Here is an 18,646-nt window from a genome sequence, read left to right on the forward strand (position 1 = left end):
TATATATATATATATATATATATATATATATATATATATATATATATTTAACTACAATAACAACTATGTACACCCCTTTTTATGATGCCAAAACATCAAAACCCAGATTGACAACAAGGTGCCAAATATTGAATGTTCAATATTTATTTATGATGCATGAATTGCATGTTTAAATAATAATTAATAAATAAAACTTAATATCATATATATTTTATATCTATATTTGCTACCTCACTTTGAAGGATTCACAACATCATTATTTTATTTATTTGATTTTTAAATCAATTTTTTTACCACTACAAACTTGTTTTGCTTATATTTTTGTTTTGTACTTTGGTCCATTTTGGTCCAATTCGGTCCCAATTTGGTCCATTATGTATACTTTGTCCTATTTGGTCCACTTCAGTCCACATTGATTCTATTCGGTCTGATTAGGTCCATTTTGGTCCTATTTGGTCCACTTCTGACCTATTCAGTCTTATTCAGTCCACTTTGGTTCTATTCGGTCAATTTTATCCACTTTTGTCTTATTCGGTCCATTCGGTCTTATTCAGTCCACCTTAGCTCTACTCAGTCCATCTCGGTCTATTCTGTCAACTTTGGTTCTATTCGGTCCACGGGGTTTTATTTCGGTCCACTTTGGTCCTTTGCGGACCATTCTGTGCACTTTTGATCTTATTCAGTCCACTATGGTCCTATTTGGTCTACTTTAGTCAACTTTAGCATTATTCGGTCCGTTTTGGTCCATCTTCGTTCTATTCGGTTCACATTGGTCTTATTCAGTCCAATTTGGTCCAATTCAATTCACATTAGTCCTATTCGGTCCACTTTGGTTATATTTGGTCCAATTTGGTTCTATTCGATCAATTCTATCCAATTTTTTCTTATTCGGTCACTTTGTTCCTATTCAGTCCATTTTGGTCTAATTCGGTCATTGTCTGCTTCGGTCATTTTGGTCTATTTCATTCGCTATTCGGAGATTGGTCATTTTCTTTTTTTAATTTGTACACATTCTTAGGGTACTTGTTAGCAAGACGTAATGAAAATTATCATCAACATATCCAAATTGACATGATCATTTATACTCAAAATGACATAACTTAAACACACATCAAAAGGTAGGATTTTATTAAAAAATATTCAAATCCCTCAAACTATTGTATTAGTAAAGCAAGGTTTGAAACATATTTGGTTTATAACAATTCGACTTTTCTGGAGTCGATTTTGCCCTTTGAAAATTCACTGGGAAATTGACTCCAGAAAAGTCGAAGGGCGAAATCGACTCTAGAAAAGTCGATTTCTCAGTGAATTTTCAAAGGGCGAAATCGACTCCAAAAAAGTCGAATTGTTATAAACCAAATATGTTTCAAACCTTGCCTAACTAATAATATAGTTTGAGATTTATAGTTATTTTTAAAAAAAATCTTCAAAAGGTATGGTACATAAATTTAATGAAGCACAGTGTTACATATCAACAACAATTGTTAAGGTCACTAACATGGCTTGGAAATTTGGGAAAAAAAATTAATAAGAAAAATCTATTGTAATAGATATACCAAATCATCTACGTAACAACTCAAAGAATTAGTGTTATATGATTCAAAATTTTTTTTTTTTTTGGTCAAGGTTCCACCAACTTTACAAATGATATTCACTTATTATAGTATTACATTAATGGCATGGTTCAATTGTTATAAAAGATAGATATATATATACATATATATATATATATATTTCACTTGGAAGCTTTGCATGACATTTTCTTGTAAGGCCTGATGATTTTTGAAGATGCTCATTGTTAGGGACGTTTTTGCGATAAGAGCAAAAAATACGAGAATGGCCCAAATCTCCCTTTGGGTTCTTTAGAAGTGATTATTTGTGAAGAATCAAGCCCAAAATTCTAAATGTATAATGAACAAAGGCTAATAGTGCTTTAACAAGAGAGAAATCAAAATGGCAATAACAACATGCTAAAAAATGCATAAGAACATAACAAGTCTGAAACTTCAATCCACAGTTAGCAAGAAGAGAAAATTGAGAGAGGTTGTGTGGAAAAGAGGGAAAGTTTTTATGTACCCATATTTCCACCCCCAAGCTTCGAAATTGTGAGAATGTTAGCTAGCTGAATGGACTTTTCCTCCAAAGTTTCAACTATGTGGGTAAAACGTGGTTAGTTCCTTTTGAATTTGATTGAGGCATTTTGTATTGAGTTTGGGGTGCTCTAAGTGACTAGTTTTTTGTTAATAGAAGAGGCTTTGAATCCAAGGTATCAATCAAAGAGGTTATGGTCAGATTTGCTTTAATTGGGTAAGAGGGTTGACTTGCTTTTTGCATAATTTGAGAAATGAAGTGGCCTAAATTCATGGACTAATGTTTCCTAGACATGGCGACATGGCAGGCCCTTGGAGGCTATATTTGGTTGCTGTAGTAGACAAGGCTAGCCACTTAGGGTTAGCTATGTGTTCTAAGCCAAAAAAAAAGAAAAAAAAAAAGAAAGTGTAGAGCAGAAAAGTTGGGCCATAGTCAGCCAGAGCATAAAAGTTTTTTGGGGTGAAAATTTCGGATATAAGACCTCCTCCGTAAGCTAGAGGTGCTACCGGTGTCCTTTGCTCACTTGGTAGCATGCATATTGGGCTCATGCAAAAGGTTTGGAAAAAAAAAACGACCTATATCCTCCAAACCACACTTCTTCAGTTTTCTCAATATGTCGCATGGGCTTGAGCCATGCTTAAAAGAATAAATAAGATATAATACATGAATTGAACCCACAATAAAGTTGGACTTGGTTGAATTGGGCTTGTAAAAAATGTGTCGTGTATCAAAACTCACAAGTCACAGAAAAGGATAACATACTTACAAAATATAGAAGTAATTAAAGATAATAAAAAAACTCTCTCATATGTAAAAAAAAAAAAAAAAAAAAAACCAAGGGGTAAAAAGATAATAGCAACTTGCTCTTTCATTTAGAAAATGATCATCTTCGTTAGCTGGTCTACTCATTTCATGGTACAGAATTACCTATTAATAAATCTAATAATATACTGTACGCGATACCACATCATTTAAAAATCATATTTCACAAAATAAGAAATGATAATTGCTTTGAAATGATGTGATAATAAACTCGCCTTTAAATTCATGAAATAATAAAATCTGAATCATCCCAATAAAATCAAATGAAATCTAAACCATATATGATGAATGAAATGACATGATATTTTTAAATGATGTGACAATATATTCACTTTTAAATTGATGAAATACTAAATCTCTACTAGGCAATAGATTTTCTCCATTTAATTTGGAAAAAAAAAAGTCTTAATTATTATTATGATCATTTTAGCATATCATTGAGATGTAGATGAAAGTGGGGAATAACTCTTCTTTGTCAAGTAGAAAATATTTTTCCATCACTAATGAAAGCAGAAATCCGTTGTAGTCTAGTTGGTTAGGATACTCGGCTCTCACCCGAGAGACCCGGGTTCAAGTCCCGGCAACGGAAATCCTTTTTCCTCTTTTTTTTTTCTTTTTTTTTTTCTTTTCCAATTCCCGGAAATCCTTTTTCCTTTGTTTTTTTTCTTTTCCAATTCCCTCTCTCAGCTTAGACTTTCAAACTTAAAAGCTTAAAACAGTTGAACCTCAACTTTCCCCAATTCCAATTCCTCTCATTTTCTTTTCCAATTCCTTCTCAGCTTGAATCTCAATTTTCCCCAATTCGATCCTTTTCCGATTCCATATCTAAGGTACGCTTCTCAATTTTCCTGCCCTAATTTCAATCCCTTTTCTCTCTCTCTCTCTCTCTCTCTCTCTCTCTCTCTCCGATATTAAATTAATCTTCTTTTACAGATTTTAGGGTTTAGGGTTTAGCTTCAAGCTTGCTATTTTCTATTTCATCAAACAGTAAGAACCTTTTTTTATGCTACCAAGACTCAAATTTTGGTTATCCTTGTAACTGAAAACTTTGGCTCAACACAATTTGAAAGTTACAAATTCGCACACTTTGGTCTCTGTTTGTTTCCACTGAAAATGTTGTCACGGTTTAAGGGAAAAGTGAATTTATCTTGAATTGAAGAGAGATTATAGAATTTTTACTCTATAAAGTGTAAAGTACTAAACTTGATGAAAAAAAAAGGGATCTTGATTGGCCTAATTCTGACATCTTCTTAAGTCTTAACCCCATGAATTGATGGTTGATGTTGCAAATTTCTTCGAATTGTTAGGAACATGAGCTAAGAGCTTACTGGGTGTGTGTGTAATACCAATAAAGATTTTTTTTTTTTTTTTTTGTGGTTGGGGACATTAGCTCTTGATTGGAAAAGTACCAGTACCTGATTCTCTTATTCTATCACATTTATGCCGTTTCCTTGATGGGAATTTTCATAATTTCATTTCATTACACGAAAAAGCCTTGTATTTGGCCTAGTGACCATGATTGTATTACCTTCTTGTTGTGTGTGTGATCATTATACAATTCTTCTGCTGATTTTTGCTGGTCTTGGTTATCATTGTTGACATCAAGTTCCTTCCTTGCTTGATTATATTGCTTCTCTTTTGTATTTTTTTGAAGTTCGGAATTTCTGAAATAAGTCTTGATAGAGGTTCTCTTCCTCTTATCACACGTATGCTGTTTCCTCTCTGGGAATTCTCGTTTTGTTTATGCGGAAAAGCCTTGTACTAACTACCTATCCTTGCCACCCCAAGCGTATAAACCATCTTTTCATATGTGTGGTCATTGTATGATTCCTCTGCTGATTGTTGCTGGTAATGCTTTTCATTGCCAACATCAAGTTCCTGTCTTCCTTGATTATATAATATTACATTTCTTTTGTATTTTTTTATATAAAAAAAAAAAAAAAAAAAATTAAGTTTGGAGTTTCTAAAAATAGTCTCAATAGAGGGGTTGGTTAACACCTTGAAGGTGATTTTGGTATCATGTGAACTGATATCCTGACATGTGATAGAAATGATTGGTACCTATGTTCTGGTTGCCATTGGTGGCAATTAGGTTATATCCTTTTGCGTTGATAGTTTTCTTGGTCAAAATTTTTATGGTTAAGGAACATTTTGCATTTGAAATGAAACACATAGATGAGCATTTTCAAGGGTTTTTTTTTTCAGTGGTAGCTGACAGGAAAAAACGGCATGCATGGAAAGCCAATCCATAACATGACTAGTTCTGAAATAACTATTAGTTGGGCAATTTTACCTAGGAGGGGTCATTTACTGGTTTTATGTCTTCCATCTGTTAGTCCCAAGTGTGATGTTGACGTTGTTTTACACACACATTTTATTTTTGTCTAACAGTTTTCTTCTAACATTTTTTTCCTTCAATGGCTCTTTAGCCTATCAACACCACCCTTTTGGTGGGTATAACTCTGGGGTTGAATCCCTGGCATCTTCAAGATGGTGTGATGCAAAGCTCTATTTATTTTCATTTTGACATTGTTCTCCAAACATTTGCAGCCATGGATGTAGAAGAAAGTGCAATGGAAAGCTCTATTCTTTCTTCCATTCTGAATTCTATAGAGTCTAATGAGAGAGGAGAAGGGCTTTCCCCAGAAGATATTGCTTGGGTCGACTCCTGCCTGATCAAAGACCCTGAAAGCTCAGAGACTAATATGAATTCTTTGAAAGACGCCTTATTAGAAATCTTCATTTCTCAACCTGAATTAATTAACTCCTCTGCTGCTGTAAGCAATGATTCTCCTGAAGAAACTGATGTTGAAATACTTCCTTCCAGTGAGGAGGCAGACGCTGTGCAGTTCCGAGGAAGAGCTGATGATGATCTTGTTCTCATTAATAAAGAAACCAAAACAAAAGGTGATGATCTTCCAATCAATTTGAAGAATAACACTTTGCCATCATTAACATATGGGGGAAATTCATTTTTGCTAACTAACACTGAAGGCCTGGAAGAGAGTGGAAGTAGTGGGTCAAAGCTTGATTTGGGCTCCTCAACTTATGAGTTGGAGCCTTCAAATGTGGATGACATGGTTCTTGCTAATGAAGAAGAAAAAACAAAAGGTGATGTTCCAATCAAGTTGGGGAATAACACTTTGCAGTCATTAACATATGGGGGAAATTCATTTTTGCTAACACACACTGAAGGCCTAAAAGAGAGTGGAAGTAGTGCATCAAAGCTTGATTTGGGCTCCTTCACTAATGAGTTGGAGCCTTCAAATGTGGATGATATGGTTCTTTCTAATGAAGAAGAAAAAACAAAAGGTGATGATCTTCCAATCAAGTTGAAAAATAACACTTTGCAGTCGTTAACTTTTGAGAGAAATCCATTTCTGCCAACTTACACTGAAGGCCTCAAAGAGAGTGGACGAACTGAATCCATGCTTGATTTGGGTTCTTCAGCTTATGATGTGGAACCCTCAACTGAGGATATCTTCAGGGTCTGGGATTTGGACATTCCAGCTGAGGATGGTGAACTAGTTAAACAATTGAACAAGGCCCTAACAGATAATTCCTTTGAATCGATACCATCAACTCTTAATGATTCAGGGGCATGGAAAGATCTGGAAGAACAGTCGTTTGATAGTCTAATAGCTGGCATTTCAGACCTATCTCTACATTGAAATTCTAGTTAAATGTTTGTGTAAATGGGCTTTGTTTTCTTCCTCCTCTGTGCTGCTGACAGTTAGAGGCAAACTCTGAATGTGACCAACCTTTAAGGTACTTCAACAAACTGTAATAGTTTAGGAGATTCTGCTGATGTCTCTATTGTTGCAGTACCAACTTGGTGAAATGATGGTTGGTTTGAAGTTATGGATGGTCAAATATCTTGCAAACTTCTCCTCATTCTTTTCTTTGCCTCGAGCTCGTGAATTTTTGAAGGTCATTTCATTCTTTATACTTTGTGATGATTCTTCATGTAGCTCTTCATATAGTTATATTTATTTGTTTCTTTTTTTTTTTTCATTGTAAAAAAGCAGTTATTCCCTATAATTTACCGACCTTTGGTAGCTTCTTTATTGTTCCTCCTTGATCAAGTATTTCGATTTTTGAGAAGTATCATACTCAACCAATTAGAAGGGGTTTCCCATCAAAAAAAGAAAAGAAAAGGGTTATAGTATTTTAAAATAGACGATTTGAATATCTATTGATTCTAACTTTCGGAAGAGGGTCCTTCATATACAAATTTAGCAGTTCTTTGCAATCTTGAAGCCCATATTTATGTTTAGGGACACAATTCTTTTCATAATTATTTTTACAATTTAGTTAGTAAAAGTTGCAATTGCAGCAATATCACTTTTACATGAAATTATCATTAACATCACTCAATATGTACCAATCAAAACCAGTCATTTCAGCGATGGTGCAAATTGTAGTATTATTAGACTTCATGAATTCTTCATGGAAACAAAAAATCAGAATTGCGGTTCTCATAGTTGCAAAACAATATGGAGGGACCTCAACCACATATCATTGGCATTTTACTTCCACCACCAATATGCAAATTGGTGTAGGCCATTGTAAATTTGTAATGGACCTACACAATGATGTGCATAAACCGCGGTCTACATGGCATGGAAAATCATGGTCTATGCATTTCACAGAGAGAGAAGGACCGAGTGACTGAGTCTGAGGTGAGAATCTGAAGCAGCTAACCTGGCATGCTATGCACCGTTGACAGGAAAATCACAATCTTTCAAATCACATAAACTAAATCATGGCCATTAGTCAGTACAAAGCTAAAATACAAAGACAAAGCAATTGAAGAAATCACGGCCTTAGACTTACTTTCGAGAGGAATCTGGCTGACGCTAATTTGTATACTGTTTTGTTTTATGGTGAATGTGATGTATTTGTCTTGTAACACTAACACGAGAAAAAATATCATTGTTTTTTTTTCAGTCAGTATTTCATGTTTTTACGAGGTGGGAAAAAAACCATTTATCTCAACCACGTATGCAGCTTGACAAGTCAGCAAGTTATCATCCACATGGTAAAACATCATAGGTTGACACACAACAGCCTCAAATGGGACATCTTGTGACAGTACACTTAAGCAATTATAAATACAATGAGTGAATTGCATGTGTGGTAAAGAGGCTCAAAGAAAGCTTGCTAGAGGAGATAAGATTATAGTGCTTATTAAAGGCCTAGCTATCTTCACAACAAGCAAAGCAAACAATGGCCTCAGCATCTCTTCTCAAGTCATCTCCTGTCCTTGACAAGTCTGAGTGGGTGAAGGGCCAAACCCTTCGCCAACCCTCAGTCTCCGTTGTCCGGTGCCTCCCCAACGCCCCATCACCCCTCACCATCCGAGCTGGATCTTATGCTGATGAACTTGTCAAGACCGCGGTATGTGTGCAATATCTTCATAACCATAATGAGAATTTAAAACTTTTAATATTATTATGAGTTAGAATAATGGTTAAATGATTAAATTCAACGTTTCAGCTTAAGTTTTTGAATAGACATAAGGTATTATTACTACTTGTATGTGTTTAGCAAATTAAATAAACAAACTCATTAAGAACTAGTAACATACAACAACTTTCAAACGTCCAAACGCATAAAGTAACATATATAGTCTAGTTTATTGTGTAGAAAGTATGAAGATAAACTTACTAAAGGCTCAAACAGTCCTCTTTGATTCTCTTACTACACAGCATACATGGTAAGCCACTGATAATGTGTGTTTTTTGGGGTATAGAAAATTGTTGCATCACCAGGGCGTGGAATTTTGGCCATGGACGAGTCCAATGCTACATGTGGGAAACGTCTAGCTTCTATTGGGTTAGAGAACACTGAGGCTAACCGCCAAGCATACCGTACCCTCCTTGTCACAGCTCCTGGCCTAGGCAATTACATCTCTGGTGCTATCCTCTTTGAGGAAACCCTCTACCAATCCACCACCGATGGTAAAAAGATAGTGGATGTTCTTGTTGAGCAAAAAATTGTACCTGGTATCAAAGTCGACAAGGTACGCCACCCATAAATTGCTCCTAGCATTTTGAGATACTTTTGTTTGTTGACAATGTTTTTCAAGTATTCCGTTCCAGTTTATATATAACTTTTGCCTTTTGGTCTTAAATCTATCTTAGCTGTCATGAAAATTATGTTCATTGACTAACAACTAGATGCATTTCTACATGGATTTGTGTGTGTGTGTGTGTGTGTGTGTGATGAAAAAAGATAATTGGAGCATTTTTGATAACCTAAGATGCACTTGACTTCTTATATGTCAACATGAATAAGTTCATATAAATGCATGTATTAAGACATTTTTTTTCCAAGGATAACAATACTAATTAATGTATGGTTTAAACAATGAGAACAACAGGGTTTGGTGCCCTTAGTTGGTTCCAACAATGAGTCATGGTGCCAAGGTCTTGATGGCCTTGCTTCTCGCACAGCTGCTTACTACCAGCAGGGAGCTCGTTTCGCCAAATGGTGTCAATCTAAACCCCAATTTTTGACAGATACTAGCTCATACCTATATGACAATGAAATCTAACATATATCAATTTGATCAATTAGGCGTACCGTTGTCAGCATTCCCAATGGCCCAACTGAATTGGCAGTGAAGGAAGCAGCCTGGGGTCTTGCCCGCTACGCTGCCATTTCTCAAGTAAGAGAACTGATTCTAAAGATTTGTATATATTCAGTTAGCATTTGAGAAGTGCTTCTGGTTGAAATTGAGTAAAAATAAAGTCTTATGAAACTCAAAAGCAATGGAAGTGATTTTAATATGCTAATGATCAATACTGTTGATCTTGCAGGACAATGGGTTGGTCCCAATTGTGGAGCCAGAAATCTTACTTGATGGTGAACATGGCATTGAGAGGAATTTTGAAGTTGCACAGAAGGTGTGGGCTGAGGTTTTCTTCTACCTTGCTGAGAACAATGTCTTGTTTGAGGGTATTCTTCTCAAGCCTAGCATGGTAACTCCTGGAGCTGAATGCAAGGAAAGGAACACCCCTCAGCAGATTGCCGATTACACCCTCAAGCTCCTCCAGAGAAGAGTCCCCCCAGCTGTCCCTGGAATCATGGCAAGTGTCATAACAAATAATAAAGTTCCATAATTCTTCTCTATATTAAATCAAGGATGATTCATGTACTAATTGTGTGATTTTGTTCATAATGAGCAGTTTTTGTCTGGTGGCCAATCCGAGGTTGAAGCAACCTTGAACTTGAATGCCATGAACCAATCTCCAAACCCATGGCACGTGTCGTTCTCATATGCCAGAGCCCTCCAGAACACCTGCCTTAAGACATGGGGAGGCAGGCCTGAAAACGTCAAGGCAGCTCAGGAGGCACTGCTTATCCGTGCCAAGGCCAACTCTCTTGCTCAGCTTGGAAAATACACTGGTGAGGGAGAGTCAGAAGAGGCCAAGAAGGGAATGTTTGTCAAGGGTTACGTTTACTAAGCTGCTTGCGCCAAAGATATAGATGATGATGATGAAGTAGAAGAAGAAGAGGCAGCAGAGGACGATGATGATGATGGATGGATGGATGGATGAATGCTAATTTCTCTGGAATGTGTAATGCTTTATAGCGTGGAGACTATTTTTGTTCATGATTAAATGTACTTTTAGCCACTTAATAAACCTATTGATGATGAGATTAGGTAGTGTGTGCTAAAATATGCATCATCATTTGCTAAAATGCTTGAACTTAGTAGTGTTTTAACCCCTAAAATCTGGTTGAAACTCTCACTAGAGTCAACTCTACTATGCATAAATTTTAAACGACTAGCTTAGTGTAGCTGTTTAGCTCACCATAGTATAATGCTACTAGCTCGGTATTCTGAGATTTTGGCTCCATTAACCTCCTCGAAGAACGAATAGTGAGGGTTAATCTTATTCAAGTATCAATGGTGTGGCTGCTAGCTTTACTCTTAAGATAGGATATCACATAAGGAACTATTATATACTGACTGGTTGATCTTGTACTTAAATAGAATTTGGATTCTTTCAAAGCAATCTGAACTCCCATAATTACAACTAATCTTTTACAAAATGGAAAAAAGTAAGTTAACACATATCTGAAGACTGTTCTCATGAACTCCACGAATGCTCTTACACATATCAGAAGACCGTTCTCATGAGCTCCACTAATGCTCTTATGTGACTCGAGTTCAACTATTAAACCACACTCTTTAAAAAAGCACAAAAGTGATATATTAACCCCGAGAAGGAAAGATTTATATTAACTATTAATTATTTCATACATCTGATATATGCATCGTCTCTCTCATAACATGTGAGTTTCACACAATTATCAAATCCACATATTGAGAGAGATGATATATACATATCAAATGTACAAGATATTGTCTCCTATACTAACATGGTTCATATAAATTTTAACTTGAATATCTGATTCCCAACAAATCAATTTTGGAACTCTTCTTTTCTAAAATATTTTTTCAAGAGCGTTTCCCATGGTGTTTACCTATGATCTGCTAAATGGAACCAATATAAAGACTGAAATATTAAGTTCTAAAGTTGGGCCCATTAGGCCAGGTAACGACCCACCTATTCATGAAGGGCCAGACCCAGTTTATGAACGTAACTGAGCTGAAAAATTAAAACCCATGTACTTCGGAGATTGAAGATAAGAACCTCACCGCTTTACTTTCTCTCAAGGCCTAAAAAAAAACGTGCTAAGATATATATATATATATATATTTTTTTTTTTTCCAAACTTATTGAAATAGTTACAATTATAAATTCAAAAGGTTTGTTTTTCATCTTTAAATTATTGTAAAAAGTTCTCCTTTTGTCCCTGAACTATCGAAAAAAATCTTTTTAAAAAGTTTGAGATAAATGAACTTTTTAAAATTTAGGAATAAAAAATGAAATTTATGCAAACTCTAGAGGCAAAAACAAAATTTTAGCCAAAGAAAATTTGCTGATATGGAAGAAATTGATGAACACAGTAACTTCAGGAAGACTAAACTCAAACCAAAACTAATCATAGTATTGAGTCAGGTTACAGAAGCTCCAACAATGAAGGAAGCAAGGAAAACAAGGAACCCGTAGTTGAAAAATAAAAGACTGAGCAAAATCAAGCGAACCAAACACCCTCTTAGAAGAGAATCCAAGGTACCAAATGACACTTGGTAGTGAATCACTTTCGGGCTGGCATTAAATCTGGCTTATGCCAATGGTTTCACAGTATCATACAACACGTGAAACAAACACTCTAAAGAGTGTTATTGGAAGATGTACTGAAGGTACCCCATATGATACAAAACAAGACAATGGTGATTTAACATAAAAGGCTACAAATCCTGTTATTTGGTTGCTCACCATCGTCATATAAAATTACCTATTGGTTATTTTTCTTTTCCAACCTCTGAAGGCAGATGCCACCTGATTCCATGCTTAATAATAACTTTATTGAAATTGAATTACAGGGAATTCCAAGATATTGTACTAACAATTCTGTTATTATTATTAATTTTATTTAAAGGAAAATGTTGCTAATGGTTTTTAGTTAAATCTTCATCTAATCTACTTTGCATAACAATGTAACAGACAACTTTAACCCAGAGAAATGGAATAACTGTAACAAAATGTTGCTACATGCAATTTGGAGCTAACATGGAAGATGTGAAAGAAATGTTTCCAGAAATACCTGCAGCCACAGGGTACAAGAGCTAATAGGGCTAATAAACAGTGTCCATGACAATCTCAATATTAGACAAGGTAAGAAAGTGTGCCCCATTTTCAACCATAATATTACAGCACAGATAAACAGAGCTAATGATGCTGGGAGACTGAAATAAGTGACATATTATGCATCATTGTTCCATTCAATCACAAAATATTAAAAGGATCAATAATCAATATTCATGATAATACAAATTTAAAGAAGTATTTTCCTCCCTATTTTCAACCATCATTAAGCACAGTGCACAGATGAAGTCAGCAGATTGTTCTCACTTAATTACTGTCTTATGTTTCTCCCCTAAAGAAATCACCAATCCCTTCACACAATCTTGTTCTCAGCATCAATCGTGACCATTTCATCACTGGAAACCAACATAACTCACTCTCATTATTGTAATCAAATGATTCAAAACTTCCAAGAAAGAGGGGCACAATCTACAAAAATAGGAAGGCAAATAGAACATGACAACTCACAACTTTGGATCTAAGGAGAGAAATTTGAACAAATTACCTAGGGTAGAAAAATACTAGTCCCAGAAGAGAGATTCAATGGGACACCAAACTTAAAAGAGAAAATATACAAGACAATCTCTACAAAAATATAGATAATCTATATAGACTATCTACACAACTGCCCTTTACATTCAACCATATGCTTGCAATTGCCAATATTATTCTTTTCCTTAAAAGATATGATGTGAGACTGCAATGCAAATGTCCACAGGGAAAAAAAATACCAGAAAACAAACCTAGCAGATGTTGTAAGGCCTCAATGCAAATGCAGTGGCAGATACCACCAGTGAACTCACATAAAACTAACCAGATTACAAAGCTTAAACCTAGATGTCATCTCCATCAACTAAATACCTCTGCCCAAAAAAAGGAAAAAAAAAAAAAAAAAAGGGAAAAGAACCAGTTCTAGATGCACAGCTAAGAGAGGTTGTATACATGTACACAAAAACTGAAAACTCGTTGAATCCTCAAGTCTTCCAAGTTTCCTCTGTTCACTAAACATTAGAAACTGTCATTGATCAATAAACAATTCTGAATGAAACACCACATGAACTAACCTTTAAATAATGTAGAATCAAGTTAGATTAGAATAGTCATTATGCATGGGAACTTGTCAATGTGAACTAAGTATCTATGATTAACATATATTCTAACACTGAAAGGAAAAACTGGTGAAACATCCAGAAAAGCCAAAAGATATGATGATATTTAACATCTGAACATGCAGCATGCCACAGAGAAACTGTATATGATGGCATTAGCTCTGACTCTGTCACAAGCACGCTACAAGTAAATCACAAGTACACTACAACAGTATGATAATTTTCCTTTTGAAGTACATGCAACAACATTATTTACAATGTCAACCTATCAGAGTTCTTGGTGAGAAACTACTTTATCCATCCAGTACAAAGACTGCGCATTAACAGAACATTTTTTTTGACTGGGGATAAGTTCTATCAGCTTTCTGCTTGTAAATCACAATTGACCGGGAGCTGCTAAGTGAACTTGTCTGTGGAGAAAATGCTACCTTACTCAATTTACTTCATTGCTTTGATCAACTAATTCATCAAGGTTATTATATAAGATAAAGCCTGCCAGATTATAATAACCCCTAGCTTGCATTAAGGTTCACTTTACAGTCCTTAAATTCCATATATTCAAGAAGTTCCTTAGTTTCCTCACTTAGTAAAATACATATTCAGAACATCTTCAAATCAAATGTCAGTCAGTCAATCAAACAACTGTAATTATAATACCATTTGATGAATATATTGGGAAACATTACAAAGTGTTTTGGAATTTTAATGATTCACCTCCTAACCATACAGAGGAGGCCCCATATCAAGAAAAAATAGAGAATATACATATATCTTCAACAGCCTCTATAACGTGCTAGGTTTTTTGTAGCAATCTAATGTTTCCAATTGAGCCACTACACAGAAGTAGTTCCATTAATCCTGTGGCATTTAATGGACAGCAAGTATAGGGACACTGTTTAATAATATATCTGTTTTTGTTTAGGACAGAGGGGTCAATACCAACAAAAGTATTTTCCTGATCTGTAAAACACAATGTCAACTTCATAGAGCAAAAAAGGGCAGATAGAGTAACTTGAATCAGCTTGGTGTGAAATCCAAAATGTACCATGCTCACTTTTCAGGCTGTCTTTTGAAAGATCCCCCCAGGAACCAGACTTGCAGATTCATGATTAGTGCCACTTAGAACATCCGTACCCTGTTCCTAGAATATGAAAGCAGGCACAATATATTTATGTAACAAATAATTAGAGCATAAAAAATTCCAGGAATTAAGATTTAAGATCAAATTAGAGAATAGTGCCACCATAAAGAACTACATTCCAATATGGACACTGGAAAATCAAATACCTGGTTGGTTGAAGCTTGTCCATGTACCCGTTGGGGCCTAGTATTAAGATCAATCATTTGATTTTCAATCTTGTCATCACCACCAATATTGTTGTTGAGCACTGGAACAGGAGAGGGCCTGTGATTTTTCTGATTCTCTCTCATTGTCAGCTTAGGCGGCTGACTCAGCTCCCTTCTTGCTTGATTTGGATCAAGGGGTTGCGTCCCTAGTTCTTCCGAACGGCCAAGTTTGTCCCCTGGAAACTACAAGGAATACAAGGCAATGATTCAGATGGCCTCTTGAAAACACAAACCTGAACTAGCACTTGCCAGTACAGAGACACAAACCTCAATTCTCTGCCTCAGTAGGAGATATCTTGCATGGGTTCTTTTACCACCAACATGCACAGTCATATCACATTGCAGACAAAGGGAACTACCGTCTATCTCACAATAAAAGAAAGCTATATACATGTTTACAGGAAAGAGAAATACTTAGCTTCATGCAAAAGTTCAAACTGCAAATTGTCTCACACTGAAAATATAAAACATACAGAAAATAGCATACCAGGTGCATTTTCACATATGTCACAGCGCGGGACATTCGAGGGATCAGCAAGCCCAACCCGTACATGTCTACTGGCAAGCTTGTTGCACAAATGAACCTGCAAGTCCAGAATATAGAAAACCATATAAAGCAACTGTCATTGTGTAATTTGAAGACCAGCAGAAAAATTCAGAATTTACATGAGTATGACCTCTATCCTATCACCAACACAACTCTATTGCATGCAAATGGAAATATGAAGAATTTTAATTTATGACATATGCTCAAATAGATTAAAAAAATACCACCCCATCAAGAAGGTACCCTCCTTATATACCTGCTAGATTTTTAATCTAATGAGTGCAGCTTGTCATGTTTCTGACAATCTACTCAAATCCAATGAAAAAGGGCCTTACATTAGTCCCACCACTATACCTCAGCACACATGTCAGATCAAGTCGAGCATAGTGAAAACTCATCATTCATGCCTCTTGGTTAAGTTAACCAATCTCACTACTTAAACATGCAAATATGCACAATGATTTTAAAGAATTTCACAATACCATATTAATATTATTGATCCCCGCAAAGCATTACTGATAAGAGAATATTAGCCAATACTTGAACCCAATAACTCCAATACACACACATACTTCTCAAAACTATATAAGCCATCCAACTGGTTAATCTTTATGGAAGTTGTTGAGCAATAACATTTTTGTTGGAATATTAATTAAATGAATAAATTCACTATTTCCTAATAATTTAAGCTTTTAGGACAATTGATAAATTATCATGGTAAGTTCAACCCGTGTCTCTACTCTACCTAGAGTTAGAATATAAATTAAATAATTAAATTCATCATTTCCTAACCGCATACACTTTTGAGTCAATCGGTAATTTATAAATTTCAATCAATAACCATAGTCAAAAAGATAATGCTGAGTGGCAACCCATTTGCAGTCAGATAAGACTGAAATTCATCTGATCTCATACTCATATTTAATTAGGATCAGCCCAGCCTAAAAGTAGGCCAAGAAAAACATCATACTACCGAGATGGAAAATAAAGGCTTGAAGTTTCTCCTAGTACACGTGTGACTTGTGAGTGAACGAGCAAGAGAGAGAGAGAGAGAGAGAGAGAGCCATTGTATTGACAACAGATGTACAAGGACAACAAAAAGAAGACCAGAGAACTTGAGTTAACAAATGGCAATCAATTTAAAGTTTAAATTTTCCTCTAAATACAAAATTTAGCACTAACCCATCTCCAAAAACCAACCCAAGAGTTCATTTTTTATTACCCAGCTCATCGATTATCAAACACACAACAAGTCTCTGAATTTCCAATCACAATGCCACTAAGTCAACTTTCAAATATGCTGCACAGTCCTAATCAAACCGATCCTCAAAAAAACATTTTAAGATCAAATCAAAGATTGAAACTTTACCTTTTCATCACAAGCCTGGCAAAGAGCAGCCTCATCAGCGGCACAGAAAATAATGGCAGGAGCGCTCTCACACACATCACAAAGTGTCCGCATTTTCTATGAATTGTAGTACCTTGTTCCCTTCTCATTCCTCCTTTCTCTGCTTCAATGCCATCTTTTTGTTTGCTTTCTTTAACAATCTTTCACAATCAAAACGTAAACTTGCTTATCAAATTTGTTAAGAACTCAAAAGTCAATCAGGCAGAGTTATAAAGAAAGATTAAACATTAACAAGCAAATGGGTATTATCAGAACTAGGAAGTGAATGTGGGTTTTATACTTTTATCATTTATAAAGAACTGAAAAAGCCATTCAGGCAGGGTTAGGAAAAAAAAAAACATTTATAAACAAAAGGGTGTGAATAGAACGAGGAAATGAATGTTCCTTTTCTTTAATACTAGTAAATGGTAATGGCCGAGGAAGCGGACGATGGTGGAGAAGACAGGTGGACTTGACTGAGAAACAGGAAGAAAAAAAAAAGTGGCATGTTAATCCTAGTCACTGGTGTACTTCATTGGTAAGTACTCGCTGCAGCATGTTGACACTTTGTTTCCAATACCTGAGTTTGTAAAGGTTTTACTTTTATTTATAACGAAATATTTTAATATGAATTTGACTAATGTGTGCCTTAAGAAACACAACTAATTTTAGAAAATATTTATCAGAAATTAAAAAAATTTTGACAATTTTTTTAATTTCCTTGCCCTTACAACACACATTAATGGGACCATTTTAATATACAATTTTGAGTTGTCTATATTATACGGATCGATATATTTATAAACATTAAATTTGAAATACACATATTACATTATCCTAATTTACTAACTCAAAGAATATGTTTTATACCCTTTTTTTAAATTGGTATTTTATCAAATACATTTCAAGGAGTATTTGTATCAATTTAGTGGTTGATATGGTAGTGACGAATACGTACCGGTCGATATGGTTGATACTAATTCGATATTGACAACTTTGCATATTATAGGCTCTAAAAATTCTAACTCTTATTTTATTAATGTTAGAAAATGTTTAGTAATATATACATTTTCTTTAATAATTTGTTGATTATGAGAAGGAGATTTGAACTTTAAATGTTTTTGTTGAAAACATCAACTGAGTTATAATGCTATGACTATTAAGAATTTTTAAACGCAAATAATATGGTTGTTTAATTGCTAGGCATGCCTTTTATAAAGGAGAAGGGGGTGGGGGGAATGTTAAACATGGGGTTCATGCATGCATGTGAGCGCAATTTGTGATTACCTACTATGTTTGTATAATCCAACGAAATATTTATTTTCTCTTAATAATTATTTTATGCATATAATATACATATTAGATGAGAGTAAGGATACATATTCAAATACATGAATTACCTTCTCCTACTTTGCTCTACTATTATTGTTTTGATGAAAAGTGGTGTGACTAGGGGTCGGATTTAGTGACTAAAAAGTAGCATATATATATATATATATATGTATGTATGTATGTATGTATGTCATATAGTAATATCATGATTTTTTTTGTGGAGTTCGTAGTATGCTTTTGTGTTACAACCTCATTCCCTCTCATTTTTGTGTGTATTTCAAAA

At 35.0% G+C, this 18,646-nt stretch overlaps 3 protein-coding genes and 1 non-coding gene across 7 annotated transcripts; 3 read left to right on the forward strand and 1 right to left on the reverse strand.

Annotated features, from left to right (window-relative positions):
* The first annotated feature begins 3,429 nt into the window (after positions 1–3,429).
* TRNAE-CUC (transfer RNA glutamic acid (anticodon CUC)) lies at positions 3,430–3,502 on the forward strand. Its single transcript has one exon. It is a non-coding gene; the product is annotated as a tRNA-Glu (tRNA).
* Positions 3,503–3,575: 73 nt separating this feature from the next.
* On the forward strand, positions 3,576–6,920 carry LOC111996603 (uncharacterized). The gene is made up of 2 exons (XM_024028588.2): positions 3,576–3,743; positions 5,464–6,920. Exon 2 carries the CDS (start codon positions 5,466–5,468, stop codon positions 6,582–6,584), a length of 1,119 nt encoding a protein of 372 aa, XP_023884356.1. The 5' UTR covers positions 3,576–3,743; positions 5,464–5,465; the 3' UTR covers positions 6,585–6,920.
* Positions 6,921–8,035: 1,115 nt separating this feature from the next.
* On the forward strand, positions 8,036–10,584 carry LOC111996620 (fructose-bisphosphate aldolase 1, chloroplastic). Its single transcript, XM_024028604.2, has 6 exons — positions 8,036–8,313; positions 8,669–8,938; positions 9,299–9,408; positions 9,496–9,586; positions 9,738–10,007; positions 10,107–10,584. The coding sequence occupies exons 1-6, from the start codon at positions 8,143–8,145 to the stop codon at positions 10,383–10,385; spliced, it is 1,191 nt and encodes a 396-aa protein (XP_023884372.1). The 5' UTR covers positions 8,036–8,142; the 3' UTR covers positions 10,386–10,584.
* A 1,985-nt stretch (positions 10,585–12,569) lies between these two features.
* On the reverse strand, positions 12,570–17,601 carry LOC111996602 (B-box zinc finger protein 18). 4 transcript variants are annotated; one of them, XR_010625843.1, is made up of 7 exons: positions 17,014–17,601; positions 15,585–15,681; positions 15,365–15,480; positions 15,038–15,280; positions 14,796–14,891; positions 13,584–13,642; positions 12,570–12,997 (listed from the first exon to the last, which is right to left on the reverse strand). XR_010625843.1 is itself a non-coding variant. In XM_024028585.2 (6 exons), the coding sequence occupies exons 1-5, from the start codon at positions 17,104–17,106 to the stop codon at positions 14,808–14,810; spliced, it is 633 nt and encodes a 210-aa protein (XP_023884353.1). In that variant the 5' UTR covers positions 17,107–17,601; the 3' UTR covers positions 12,570–12,997; positions 14,796–14,807. The 4 variants fall into 4 exon arrangements, 3 of the variants coding, with proteins under 3 accessions (XP_023884353.1, XP_065621634.1, XP_023884352.1); XM_024028585.2 differs by lacking the exon at positions 13,584–13,642; XM_065765562.1 differs by lacking the exon at positions 13,584–13,642 and having other exon boundaries at positions 12,570–13,070.
* Positions 17,602–18,646: the final 1,045 nt, after the last annotated feature.

Source organism: Quercus suber, unplaced genomic scaffold (genome assembly GCF_002906115.3).
Source record: "Quercus suber isolate HL8 unplaced genomic scaffold, Cork oak 2.0 scaffold_639, whole genome shotgun sequence".
Taxonomy (NCBI): Eukaryota; Viridiplantae; Streptophyta; class Magnoliopsida; order Fagales; family Fagaceae; genus Quercus; species Quercus suber.

Coding starts and splice junctions, on each gene's coding strand:
- LOC111996602 (XM_024028585.2), bottom strand. CDS start 17,106: ATGCGGACACTTTGTGATGTGTGTGAGAGCGCTCCTGCCATTATTTTC. Junction 15,682..17,013: donor GCCAGGCTTGTGATGAAAAG/GTAAAGTTTCAA, acceptor CTGGACTTGCAG/GTTCATTTGTGCAACAAGCT. Junction 14,892..15,037: donor GACAAGCTTCAACCAACCAG/GTATTTGATTTT, acceptor TTCATATTCTAG/GAACAGGGTACGGATGTTCT.
- LOC111996603 (XM_024028588.2), top strand. CDS start 5,466: ATGGATGTAGAAGAAAGTGCAATGGAAAGCTCTATTCTTTCTTCCATT.
- LOC111996620 (XM_024028604.2), top strand. CDS start 8,143: ATGGCCTCAGCATCTCTTCTCAAGTCATCTCCTGTCCTTGACAAGTCT. Junction 8,314..8,668: donor ATGAACTTGTCAAGACCGCG/GTATGTGTGCAA, acceptor TTTGGGGTATAG/AAAATTGTTGCATCACCAGG. Junction 9,587..9,737: donor GCTACGCTGCCATTTCTCAA/GTAAGAGAACTG, acceptor TTGATCTTGCAG/GACAATGGGTTGGTCCCAAT.